This window comes from Lactuca virosa, chromosome 2 (genome assembly GCF_052849685.1).
Source record: "Lactuca virosa cultivar CGN04683 chromosome 2, Lactuca_virosa_CGN04683_v6, whole genome shotgun sequence".
NCBI lineage: Eukaryota > Viridiplantae > Streptophyta > Magnoliopsida > Asterales > Asteraceae > Lactuca > Lactuca virosa.
This window is the reverse complement of record NC_136427.1, coordinates 118,795,826-118,809,872: the sequence shown is the minus strand read 5'-3', so window position 1 is coordinate 118,809,872 and position 14,047 is coordinate 118,795,826. Positions and strand designations below refer to the sequence as shown.

The window sequence follows — 14,047 nt, the reverse complement described above, 5'->3', positions numbered from 1 at the left end:
CACTTTTAGCATTATGAATTATATCAGCAACAAAACGGCTTCATAAACACCGTAAGGACGATTTGATTTGGTTTGGTTTGATCGATTTGTAGGGATTTGATAGAATTTGGGATTATATCCAATCAGATCCTATATTTGAAAGTTGTTGGTTTTATAATGAGAAGAAAGACAAAATAGCTAAAAATGGTTAAGCTTCTTTTTATCAAAAAACAATTCAAGTTTCCCCGTATAACCAACTTCACAGTCCTCACTGCATTATGTGATGTAGTTTCAGAAAATAAATTTAGAAAGAAACCGTAATGCGAAATACTACTGTTCACTTAAATGGAAAAAAAAAAAAAAAAAAAAACAGTACCGCAAAATGCGTTGTGGTTTTTTTTTTTTGCCTCTATAGGATGTAGTTTTTGTCACTATGTGATTGTTCTTTTGTTTTATATTCCCCATTGCAAGATGTACCCTGTGTTTTTGCCTCTTAGGATGTCGCTTTTGTTCCTATGCTATGTCGTTTTTATGTTTTACATTTCCACTGCAAAATGGACCCTGCGTTGTTGTCGTTGTTTTCTTTTTGCCTCTATACTATGTCATTTTATTTCCTATACGATGTTGTTTTTATGCTTACATTCCGCATGTGTAATGGGTCCTTACAAACGTGGTCATACCATTTCTCAGCAAGGAATGAGAAATGATATGCCACCGCAAAATGTATTTTTGCCTATGTACGATGTTTCTATGTTGTATGTTCCCATTGAGAATGAGCCATTCAAACGCATTTCGTAGTGGCCACACTTTTTTTCAATGAGGACTGAGAAATGGTGTGACCGCTGCAAAATACGTTTTGCTTCTATATAATATTATTTTTAAGTTTTATATTTACCGCTCACAATGGCCCTTAAAACCACATTCGTAGTGGCCACACTATTTCTCGGTCAACACTGAGAAATGGTGTGACCACTACAAAATATGGTTTTGCCTATGTACATATGGTTTTTATATTTTACATTCCTCACTATGAAATAAGCCCTAAAACATATATTGCAGTAGTCACGCTATTTCTCGGTCATTAGGGCTGTAAACGAACTGAACGAATACGAACGGAGGCTTGTTCATATTCGTTCTTTTAAGTTAGCCGAACAAATGAACGAACACGAACAGATAAACGAATAAATTTTCTTGTTCATGTTCCTTTATTTAACAAATTACATTGTTCATATTCGTGAACATGCTAAATGAACATAAACGAACGGACATAAATAAACAAAGATAAACAAACATAATTGAACATATATGAACATATAATATAGTAATGTAATCAAACATAATTAAACATATATGAACATGTTCACGGACATAATTGAATGAACGAGACCATTGTTTATATTCGTTCGTTTAACTAAATGAACGAGAATTTGTGTTCATGTTCATTCATTTATTAAATAAACGAACTTCCCGCCGAACGGTTCACGAACAGTTTGTTGAACGTTCAATTCGTTTATGGCTTATTGGAGAAATGGTGTAGCCACTACAAAATACATTTTTGCCTCTATACGATGGTGTTTTTACCTTATACAAAATGTCAGTTGCATGTTTTGTATTGCCAGTGCAAAATGAGACCTTAAAAATGCGTTGAGCAATTACCATTTTCTTAGTGAGGACTAAGAAATGTACTATTCACTAAAAAAAATGTTTTGTATTGCGAAATTGTTCATATTTTTATCAAGAAAACATTATTTTAAAGATTTTTTTTTCTGGTAGGGAGCTTAAAAACACCATTTTCACAGCAAAAGGAAACTTCGCAAATAAATAAATAAATAAATAAGTCTTGGGTTGAAAGAGATTTACAAAAATTGTATAAAAAATGAGGAAAAGTGAAAAAACAATGGTCTTAAATATGGGTGACCAATTTCGACCAGTTTTGCGTTGTTCATGCCGATTTCACCGTAGCCCCTGCAAAATAGGTAGTTATTTTCAAAAATAAAACGTTAATGTTTGGCTATTTTATTATACAAATCTTAAGAAAAATGGCTATTTTGTCTCATAGTTTTATGATCTTAAATAAATAATTTGTTTAAAGGATTCTTAAAACCTCTATCACCCTCAAGATATTTAAAATGAAAACCCATCTCATAGTCATAGGATATAAAAGTAAAAGAAAACGACTTTATTGCCCTTTGATGTCTTTTCATTTTCCATCGCCCTCTCCATCTCAAATCCACCAAAGTCACACCTCTGCCACCAAAGGGTTTCCCTTTGTTCTAAGACCCGAGGGTGTGTGGGGGAGGATCCTTCACTTTTTGTCTGCCACGCCAGTCTTTTCCTTACTTTTCTTTTCCTCATCAAAATCAAGGGTGTGTATGGGAAAGATCTTTCATTTTTTTTTTATTTTTTTTAAAAAAAATATATTTCATATAAATATTATACACATTTTGTAGGGAATTAAAAACCATGAATTTTGATATATTTTTTATAATTTTTTAGTAGGTATATAATTTAATAAATATAAAAAAAATGAAAAAAATAAAATAAAAAGGAAAACATAACCAATCAAAATAGGAGAGAGAATGCAGAGTTTCTATCCCCCCACTCCCTTCACGCACCTCCTTTCTCGCAAGGACGGTGCCGTGTTCCAATGTGTGGGAACGCCTCCCGCACCCCCTTCCTGTGATGCTCTGTCCGGCCTAACTAGAACATTTCAAGCAAAGGTGGCATCACTTCGACTAATTGCCAATGTTTTTTCAAGCTTTTAAACAAATCATTAAATATCATTACCTCTTTATTTGTTTTCCTTGTAGATTTGGTTTTTTGTTAGGTGGTCTCTTTATTATTTATTTATTTATTTTCATTGAGGAAAATATAACTCCATTCCAAAAAGTTGGACATTTTTTATAGTTGCCAACCTTGGGGTCCTCCGATATACCGATCGATAATTGGACCAACATCTCCTCTTCTTTCATATTTATTAGGGGCTTTCCCTTTTTAGACTCGGGTTAAGTTCCGACTTCAGGTTCAGTTTATGGAACATATTGATAATTTTCCATTACAAAAGGTTCAATACATATCGATTGAAGGCAAACGGGCAACAAGCTGTGCCGCTAGCCCTTTTTGGATGGCAAAACCAATTCTTTTGAAAACTACATTTGTGGATCTAGGAGATATGACATTAGAATGCATGACCCGTTGGACTCTATTGAGGAGCTTCACCGCCTCTGGTGCGAGAAAACCAAATGTATCGAATGCAAAAGGTACAAACACATGTTGATTTTCTATACATGCATTCTCGTGCTTTACCACTTTGCACGCAGCGGCTTTCAAAGCGGCATGCCCAGCTGTGAATTCGATGAGTGTGAACCCGACTTGCAATGGATATTAACTGGTGTCATACCGCCATATATAATGGAATACATGTGAAAAATAGGTCGATCCATCTGTGGGCGGTAGAGTGATGAAGGGTGTGGATTGTTTCTAGTTGGTGTCTTTTGCTTGTTTGGAGAGTTTGAAGAAGAAATTTGGGCTATACAAAGATTGAACAGAGAGAGAGTATAATGTAAATTGGGGTACGTGGTAAACTTATGTGTATGGATGTATTTATATTGGGAAAAAAATTTATTTTTTCAAATTAAAAACATTCAAACGGTGTAAATGAGGTGGTTGTTTGAAGAATAGAGAGAATCGCCAGTGGGCTGCCAAGGTCAGCACAATTCTCGTCAAGCACCAGACGCGATGTTTTCCGTGCCACCTCAGAAATGTCGAGCTCTTTGCCACTCCCATTCCCAATAGCCTTAATAGTTTCTTGTTGTGTTGCCCTGAACGTATACTTTCATAACAGTAAATAGATAAAGCCACTGATAGTCATTTTTCTTGTTATTTCCTTTAATTTTTCTTTCACACAACAAATTGGTATTAGAGACTTTGGGGTGAAGATTTTCATTTGAGCATGGTGTTTTTTCAGAAGTTCTTGGCTACTGTCTTACTAGAGGATCGATCAAAGGGTGAAGGCTACAGTTGGGAGATGATCAATGGTTGTTTCACAAAGAGTAGCTTTATTTATTTATTTATTTTTTATGGAGATTAATCGCAACATGTTTTCTGGATTTAATGAACCACAAAAGTAAGGTATGTTTGGTATGATGGAAGGAATGGAATGGAGAACGTAATAAGTGTGTGGACCTTTGAATGCATAAAATCTTTCATTATATTGGATTGCTGAAGCATGTAATGAGAGTCTAAAAGTTGCAGATGTGGAAGAAGTTGTTTCTTCTGTAACTTCCATTACAAATGAGAAGCTAAAAGCAGGGAAAGAAGTTGTTGGTAAAAATAAGACATGTATTGCTATTCTGGTAGATTTATTCTACTTCTCAAAATCATTTAGCATCTTCTGTATTTTGTTATTTATGTTTCGATGTAACATGGGAAAGAAGAAGCAAGTGTTGGTGTTGGTGTTGGTGGATAAGCCGTATGATGAAGCAGTTGTAAATGCTGGATATGATGACTTTGATTTCATGTGATGCATCTGTTTTGGTTGGTTTATAAATAAGGATCTTGTAATTACATTCTGATGAGCCAGAGAATCTTCAAGAGAACTGAATCGAGCATGTGTTCTCTATTGAAAAATAATGACTGTTGGTTGCAATAGTTAGTAGCATTGTCTACTTGTTAAACATGGAAATTGTGTACACTTTCTTCACATTTGGATTGAATGTGTGGCTTTTGGTTATTGATTGATATAAAGTGGACCTAATTGTATTCTAAGTTTAGTTTCAACATGTTTTTGTGGGTTTACTGTGTCATACTTAGTACCCATGGCATTGTTATTATGTCGCTCCTGAGGACGGTTTCTCAAGTAAAATGGGATTGGTTATGAGGCGTCCGAGTCCATTAGGTTAAAAAAGAATAGCTGAATTCTTTATGCATGTAATCACCATAATCATATAGGACATAATCCTACATATGATGAAATCAGAAACATATTTCAAGGAGATGATTTCTTGATCACAGTCAGTTCTCCAACACACCTATCTTTTTTATATTTTTGTAGAATATTGCTATGTTTTTCTCAGTGAGGAACACAAATATGCCAAACGCAAGTGCCAACATGTCTACTTGGCAGATTAGGAAGTTACACACAAGATAACAGGAAACCAAAAGCATAAAAAACCGTCGCCCCAAAAAAGCAGGGTCTTCAAAATTTGGATTTGTTAACCCTGCAATATAGTAGACACACAGTGAGATACCAATATATTGTGTACTAGGTTAGATACCCGCATATTACACGGGTTGATTAAAAGAAATATTAAATAGGGAGGAGTAAACATTTAGGGATAATCACCTTGGTCGTTACTGGAATAACCAAGTTCTACCATTTAGATGTTAGATTTATCAGTGAGGTAAATAGCTCACCAAGTATTTTGTTTATTTATTGTATTGCGTCGGAATTTATTAGGTTAGAAACTACATAATGTTCTACATATTCCATGACAGATCACAGTCAAATCATCATGAATCTTGAAAACTAAACCCAATTTGATTGTAGTATGAAAATGATATATCATATATGGGCTCCGCTTGCTTCAAAATTCTAGACAGTTGTAATATGCCCACAATAGCCATTCTTGGACCAACATTAGAAGGCAAAATGTTTCATGCACCCCCAAGGACAGTTAGGTAATTTACATGTATCTCAATAATCAGTTTTCTGCTTATCCAATTTTTGCTCTATCTTGATCCTAAATGAAAGTCATAAAAATCAGCTTCTAGTTTTTTAGTAACCTACTTGATATCTAATTAATTAGATGTCAAATAATCAGTTGGATTAGGATACTAACAATAACAAAACGTATGATTAAAGGGCATTCCTTAGATAACCAAACTACACTGAGTACTGTTTTGTGCATCATCATAGATTACATCTCGTCATTAGACAACTTTTTCAAAGGCACATCCAAACACCCCTTTACCAAACAACCCTAAACTGCAATCATGATATCATTGCGATACACATCCAAATACCCCCCTTTAATCTCTTATAGGAAATATCAATTTGTGATATAGACAGTACACTGGAGCAAACTAACAGTTTCACATACGATTCGGTGGAAATATATCAAAATTAATGAATAAAGGTAAGAATACCTTGGGAGATGCTGATTCGAGATTTGAGACACGGGACTCCAAAGAATCAAACTGCTGCTTCAACTGCGATTGGACAAGATCAAAAATTAACAAAAATGGCATAAAATGGAGAAGTTGTTGAAGAAAAAAAAAAGTACCTGGAGAGAAAGAGAGTGACGATCGAGCAAAAGATCTTTGTAGACAAACTGAGACATGATAGCAGCGGTGGAAGCGAAACCAAACGTAAACCATACCAATCTCGTTCTCAGCATATTTGCTTCTTTGATTTACAGGAATTCAGCAATTGAATAGGATTAGGGCTTTATTTCGTAATTTTTTGTTCTCCTCTTGTTTAATTCTATTTTCGTTAGACCCGCAAACGGCTCATGTAACGCCGGCTTGACGCAGAATTGGGTAACTTTTGAAAAAAAAAATTACTATTAAAAAAAAAGAGAAAATACCGGCTATATTGTACGGGCTCCGCGGATCGTTGAATTTGTACGATATTGTATGGACCCTAGAGGGCTCCGCAGAGCTACCTCCATGGACACATTAAACCCTCCGCAGAGTGTTGGTTCTGTCGTTCATTAAATCCTCCACGTAGCTTGTGACGAGGGCTCCGCGGATGGGTTAACCTCTCAGCGGAATTGTTGGTTATAGGGTTATTAGTGACGGTTTTTTGTGATATAAAGAATTTCTTTTTGTTCTACTTTCAAAAAATCCATCAGTTGCAGGGTGAAAATTTTTCAAAGAAAGTATTAGCTTTGTTATTTTATGTATGGAGGGTTATGTCAGTTGAGTAATGGAATTAACACCTATGTTAGACCAAAGTTTAACAACTTAGGTTTACTACTTCTGCCTAATTTTGACGGTCGGATATTGTTTGATTTGGTTAAAACTAAAGCTAATACATTCGATAGTAATATATCATTGTCATTTCAACACCCGGTTCATGGATATGTTATGAATAGTAAGCATATTACCACAAGATCAGTATGGAAATTGAAATCTACATCAGAAGAAACTAGATGGGTGTAAAAAGGTGCAAAAAAAAATTGCCCTTTTTATGTTGGTTTATTTGAAGAGTTTTTCCTTTTTATAAATTATGTTGTTATTAAAGGGTTGGACAAAAACTGGAAAAGAATCACATATAGATGATGATCCGTTTTTGGCACAAACACATATGTAAAATGGGCTCTTTGCAATATATATATATATATATATATATATATATATATATATATATATATATATATATATATATATATATAGGGTGAGGTTCAATAGAGAACCATAATTAACCAAGGAACCAATCTTTTTTTCAACTTTTACAACTTATTTTTTATCAAAAAAAAAAACTAAAAATACAGAAATTCATAACTTTTTATCCTTTTTCCAATGATATCAATTTCGATTTTTTTTTTTTTTTTTTTTTTTTTTTTTTTTTTTTTTTTTTTACGTCAAATTCACAATGTGAATCTTTGAAAATTCAGAACGTGAATCCGGATTCACACGGTGAATCCGAAAAATATTTTTCACATTCACAATGTTAATATATGAATTTAGATATTTTTTTCGATAAAGAATAAGCTCTAGAAATTGAAAAAAAGATTTGGTTCTTTGAAGAACCAATAATTATGGTTCTCTATTCAACTTTTCCCTATATATATATATATATATATATATATATATATATATATATATATATATATATATATATATATATATATATTAAACTTTGGATTCAAAATGAGTAAGATACTTGGTTATATATGTTGGGGGTGTTTTCGTCTTTTAACAAACAAAGGAAAAGATTTGAATTGAATTAGCTCCAACTATCTGACCATTAAAGGAATTGTAAAAAAACATTCTTTGATACATAATTGTTTGCGGTTTCAAAAAAAATTAAAGGAATTGTAAAATCTTAAAGGGAAAACTGCAACAAAGTCTCTACATATTAGCCTCATAATCGATTTAGTCCCTATATATTTTTTTATTCAATTAAGTCCCAAATACCGGTAATCGTATTCAATTTAACCCTTTGACCCGGTCAACAGGTCATCCAACTTTCAAAAATTACATTTTTGGCCCAGATTTCAAAATTTATTACAAATTTGGTCCAAAATTTACACTTTTGGCCCAGATTTTAATATTTGTTACAAATTTGGTCAAAACTTTACCCTTTTTGCCCAAATTCTAGAATTTTATTATGAATTCATCGTAACTTTAGTTTTCTTTACAACTTTTTTTCTTCAAAAATTGTTTCTAATATGTTTTTTCTTTATAAAATCATATTTATACAAAAAAAAAACGTATTTTCACATAAAAATCTTATATTTTCTATATAAAAAAAATTTTTAAAAAGTTTTTTGTATATGAAATATCTAGTTATAAAAATATGTGTTTATTAAGTATATAAATATATACAAATCCGTTTTTATAAAAAAATGTATACAAAAACGTATTTTACAAAAAAAAAATGTATACAAACACCTATCGCCTTATATATATATATATATATATATATATATATATATATATATATATATATATATATATATATATATGCACACAAATAGGTGTGTATCTATATTTTTTTATAAAACCGTGTTTGTTTATATTTTTTTTATAAAAACGTGTTTGAATAATTTTTTATATAATACGTGTTTGTATACATTTTATAAAATCGTGTTTGTATACATTTTATAAACACGTGTCTGAATAATTTTTTATATAATACGTGTTTGTATATATTTTATAAAATCGTGTTTGTATACATTTTATAAAATGTATACAAGCACGTATCATATAAAAAATTGTTCAAACACGTTTTTATAAAGAAAATGTAAACAAACACAATTTTATAGAAAAATATAGATAAAATAGGTGTTTGTATACATTTTTTTTTGTAAAATATCTTTTTGTATACATTTTTTTATAAAAATGGATTTGTATATATTTATATACTTAATAAATACCTATTTTTATTACTAGATATTTCATATACAAAAAAGTTTTTAAAAAAAGTTTTTATATAGAAAACATAAGATTTTTATGTGAAAATACGTTTTTTTTGTATAAATATGATTTTATAAAGAAAAAACATATTAGAAACAATTCTTTGAGAAAAAAAGTTGTAAAAAAGACTAAAGTTAGGATGAATTTATAATAAAATTCTAAAATTTGGGTAAAAAGGGTAAAGTTTGGACCAAATTTGTAACAAAATTTAAAGTCTGGGCCAAAAGTGTAAATTTTGGACCAAATTTATAATAAATTTTGAAATCTGGGCCAAAAATGTAATTTTTGAAAGTTGGATGACCTGTTGACCGGGTCAAAGGGTTAAATTGAATACGATTACCGGTATTTGGGACTTAATTGAATAAAAAAATATATATAGGGACTAAATCGATTATGAGGCCAATATGTAGGGACTTTATTGTAGTTTTCCCAATCTTAAAATGAGGGACTCCTGACATTCTCACAGAATTGAATTCCATCTATTTTGACAACCAAACACCCAATGGAATGGAAATCAAATTCCATTTCCAAAGTCTATTGTCCAAGCATGCCTTTTATACATAAATAATTGAAATACAATATTTTTCTCATAATTTGATATATTCATTGCAATTTTTTTTGATGTTTATGTAAGTATCTGGGAATTTGTAAGCATCTACCCTACTTTTGTTGCAAAAGTCGACTCTCACACCCTGTTTTTATTTAGTTTGAAGTGAAAAATCCAATTTTGCACCTTCAACTTTTGTCACTTTCATGAATTTGAACGAGTCACATAGTTTCTTGCCATTCTAAGTAAGTTTTATTTTGCAGATAAGCCCATTTGAAGAAATATCATCAAAAACTATCTATTTGTTGGGGCTTTTGAACTTGCAGCAGCAGTTGCTGAAAAATTTATAGCATCTAACTACTCATACATATTAGATGCTTAAAAAGTAAAAAGAAAAAAAAATGTAAGTTTTTAAGCGGCTTAAACTCAAAAGGAAATAATATTTTGACATTCCGCTCCCCGCAAAGCGGGGGTAACCCTCTAGTTAAGAATTAGATTTTTTTAGTACATCAGAGTGTTTATGGTGGTAACCGAAATACTAAGGATCGATCATAAGTTATGGAAGCTTCAAATGAGAACAAAAACAGAAGCAGAGGATGCGATAACGATTTCTGACCACTTAATTTTTTGCAATATTTTATTCTCTATAAATAATTATGTATTTTGATATAATATTTTTCTGTAAATATATATTTTTTTACAAAAACTCTCGTCATGTATAATTTTTATATATTATTAAGCCGTGATTTTTGTCTATTAATTGTAAATTGATTATATCAAGCTGTAAATTGACCGAATCAAACTGTGAATTGATTATATTAAGTGGTGAATAGACTGTATTAAGTTTGTAAATTGATTGTATTAAGTTGTGAATTGACTGTACTAAGTTGTGAATTTTTTTATAAATTTTTTGTTTGCTTATGAAATATGAGATGAAATAAACATTATATACATATATGATTTTGTCTAATTTTGAATAAAGTATGTAAAATTTAAACTGTGAATAATTGTGTAAATAAACTTTGAAAGAAGCACTAGCCTATAGATTTAAATGTATAAATGTAAGTTTTAAGTTGAAAATATGGATGTGAATATATAATTTTTGTGTATTAAATAGTGAATTTATTATATTAAGTTGTGAATCTTGTGTTCTAAAAGTAAACTACGAATTGAATGTATTAAGTTGTAAATTAAATGTATTAAACTGTGAATTTTTTTATGAATTTTATATTAAAATATGACCAATTTATGTAAGACTGTTTGTATTAATTTTTTTTGTGAATATATTTATTTTTTGTGATGTATAAATATGTAAGAATATATTAGTTTTTATAATTATTTTGCATTAAACTCTTAATTAGTAAATTAATTGGTTTATTAAACTGTAAATATAATATTTAAGCTATGAATCCATGATTTTGTATACAGATCTGATTTGAAAGGAAGAATGGTTGCGAAAGTGACACATGTAGTTGTTGGCGGTGTGTGGTAGTTGGTGGTGGTGGTAGAGTTTGGGTTTAACTTATTTGAATTTGTGATTTAGTGTATAACTGATTGTATTATGTTGTGGATTTTATGTATTAAACTAAAAATGGACTGTATTAACTTATGTATATTATATAAATTTGTTTTAAAATATGAATGAATGTGTGCATAAAAAAATTAAATTGCATATCAGTGGATTCTTATGTCTATTAAACTGTACATATGATATTTTAAACTATGAATATGTCTTATAAACGATACATTTTTTTAAAGAAATTTACAACTTAAAATATAGAAAATTGAATTTTTCAAAGTATAATTCTATTTTTTTTATTTAATTTTCTATATTTGGCTGCAAAAATGAAGTTGTATGTGTTAAAAGTTTTTCCAAAGAAACGGAAGCTATAATGTTTGTTTTATTAAGTTGTGAATACGATCAGAAAAATGTCAATGAATTTGGTGTTTATTCAGCAGCGGTCCAACGATGGTGCGACGGTTGTGACGTCAAGTGTCAACCAATTCTAAACTAAGAAATGAAAAAGTTTGTTTAGTACAATATAAATGTTGGATTTGTCCCACCTTTAATATATTTTCAAAGCTTAGGGGCTATGATCATTTGCTTGTTGAAGTTCAAATCACCGTTTGTTTACATTTCCGCCTAGCGTGAGTTTTCTGTAGTTTTTCATGAGGAAGAAAGACAAAATCAACCTAAAATTGCTCCGACACGGATAAACTTCCACTAAATCATGGATACGGGGGAAGAGGATGGAATCAGTGCTTTGCCAGATTATTTGCTTGTTGAAGTCCTCTCTCGTTTACCCTCTACAAAAGACGCCATTAGAACATGTACACTCTCCAAGCGATGGAAGCATCTTTGGACTTCGGTACATACTCTTATTTTTAAACATTCAGATGATCCCCTGACTCAATCTCGCCAAAACCTTAACTCTATGTCCGATTTCATTTCATTTATGGACAAAACCCTAACTCAATGTCGCCAATTGAAGCTCAAAAAATTCGAAGTGTATATCACTTATGATATTCGATTTGAGTCACAGTTCAATAATTGGATTCGTTATGCTATAAGTCGTAGCGTTGAAGAGCTTAAGTTGAAGTTTTGGTATAGGGGATTGGAAGCTGAGTTTCTGTTAGATCAAAATTTTTTCATCAGTTCATGTTTTAGGGATCTAACATTAGAAGGCTGCATATTGAATCCAACTGGACCGATTATTTGGAAGAATCTTAGGAATTTGTCTATTTTCAATGCGAAATTAGATGAAGACTTTATTGAAAATATGTTATCCGGGAGCCCTGTATTGGAAACTTTGGAGTTGGGTGTTTGCTATGGTTATAGGAAGATTGATATAACCTCAAAGAGTGTTAAGAACTTGGTGTTCTCTGGATACAGTGCTCCTGAGGATGGGTATTATCTTGATGATATTATTGAAATCAATGCTCCTAATATTTTATCACTAACAATCCGAAATGACTTGGTGTTGTGGAAGCTTTTGTTGCTAAATGTATCTTCTTTAGTCGAAGCCAACTTAGATTATGAAAAGCTTGGGTATAGGGAGACAACGCGTGATGAAGCTGAAGAAGATATGCTTAAAGGCTTTATACTAAACCTTCACCATGTTAAGGACCTTAAAATTGGAGGTTTCTGTTCTAATGTAAAATTCTTTTCCTTTTTGTAAAAATCATATAATCATTACCTTTTGTAGTACTTCTTGATTATCTTTTGATAAACTTGTTGATTTGAGTGTTTGATAGGTTCTCTCTCGTTTGGAGGTTAAAGGATTCACTTTTCCATCAAATATGAAGCTTCCTGATGTTACATCATCTTCATGCCCTGATAATGATTTGTTGGATCTTGATTCTCGGTGATTAGTTGAAAGCAGAGATTGGGTGGTGTTGCTTGATCATGGTGTTAAATATTGTTTGTCCTAATCACAAAAAGCTTATGTCTCTGAAAGTTGTGACACTTGCATGAGTTTATGTATATTGTTGTAATTGTAAAACCCCAAACATTCTCCTGTAACATCACACACAAACACCATATCGATATCGATTTAAATTAATTTTCAAAAGTCTCTTTCATTTAAATAAGTGAAATTTCTTTAATTTCCCAGATTGATCATAATCTTCAGTACTATAATTTGACATTTATAGTACTGCCAATAAGGGCGCAATTATGAAAATAGGGCCTCATTAGGAATGTTGAGGTGGGTGTATGTGACTACATAATAAACGATGTATCGACCAACATGAAAACATGGTGTCAATGCAAGTATTATAAGAGAAATTGTATCAGCAAGAAGTTTTTAGGAGGTTGAAATCAACCAAGGTAGATATCAAGGAAATGTTTATCTTGATCAAACCTTCAATTAAAGCATTATGGTCTTTGGCTCAAAGGTTGCTCTACCTTTAAAATGTCGATGTGTAAATATTATTTTAATTATATTATATTTAATTAGGCAGTGGCCGCTAAGTTTCTTTTAGGGTGAATGTCGTGGAACGGCATGAGCCATAGGTCGGAGGCGGTACTGTTGGTACCGCCAACAACTCTTTCTGTGGTACCGCCAATTGAAAGAGAAGCCATGTTATGTAAATCGTTGCTACTCTCTCTCTCTCTCTCTCTCTCTCTCTCTCTCTTTCTCTCTCTATCTCTCGTTGACCGTTTGACCATCGGTAAAATTTCAAATTTTTAATCCTTATTCCCAATATATATATATATATATATATATATATATATATATATATATATATATATATATATATATATATATATGGAAAGTTCAATAGAGAACCATTATTAATTAAAGAACCAAGTAACCAATCCAAAGCGTCGAAATTTAAAGCGATCAACGGCAAAAGGAAGGGTTGTAGACTTTT

General features: G+C 31.3%; 1 protein-coding gene across 2 annotated transcripts; it reads left to right on the top strand.

Annotated features, from left to right (window-relative positions):
• Positions 1 to 11,759: 11,759 nt before the first annotated feature.
• On the top strand, positions 11,760 to 13,242 carry LOC145159405 (F-box protein At5g03100-like). 2 transcript variants are annotated; one of them, XM_079078386.1, is made up of 2 exons: positions 11,760 to 12,825; positions 12,926 to 13,242. In XM_079078386.1, exons 1-2 carry the CDS (start codon positions 11,902 to 11,904, stop codon positions 13,037 to 13,039), a joined length of 1,038 nt encoding a protein of 345 aa, XP_078934512.1. In that variant the 5' UTR covers positions 11,760 to 11,901; the 3' UTR covers positions 13,040 to 13,242. The 2 variants fall into 2 exon arrangements, with proteins under 2 accessions (XP_078934512.1, XP_078934513.1); XM_079078387.1 differs by having other exon boundaries at positions 12,916 to 13,242.
• Positions 13,243 to 14,047: the final 805 nt, after the last annotated feature.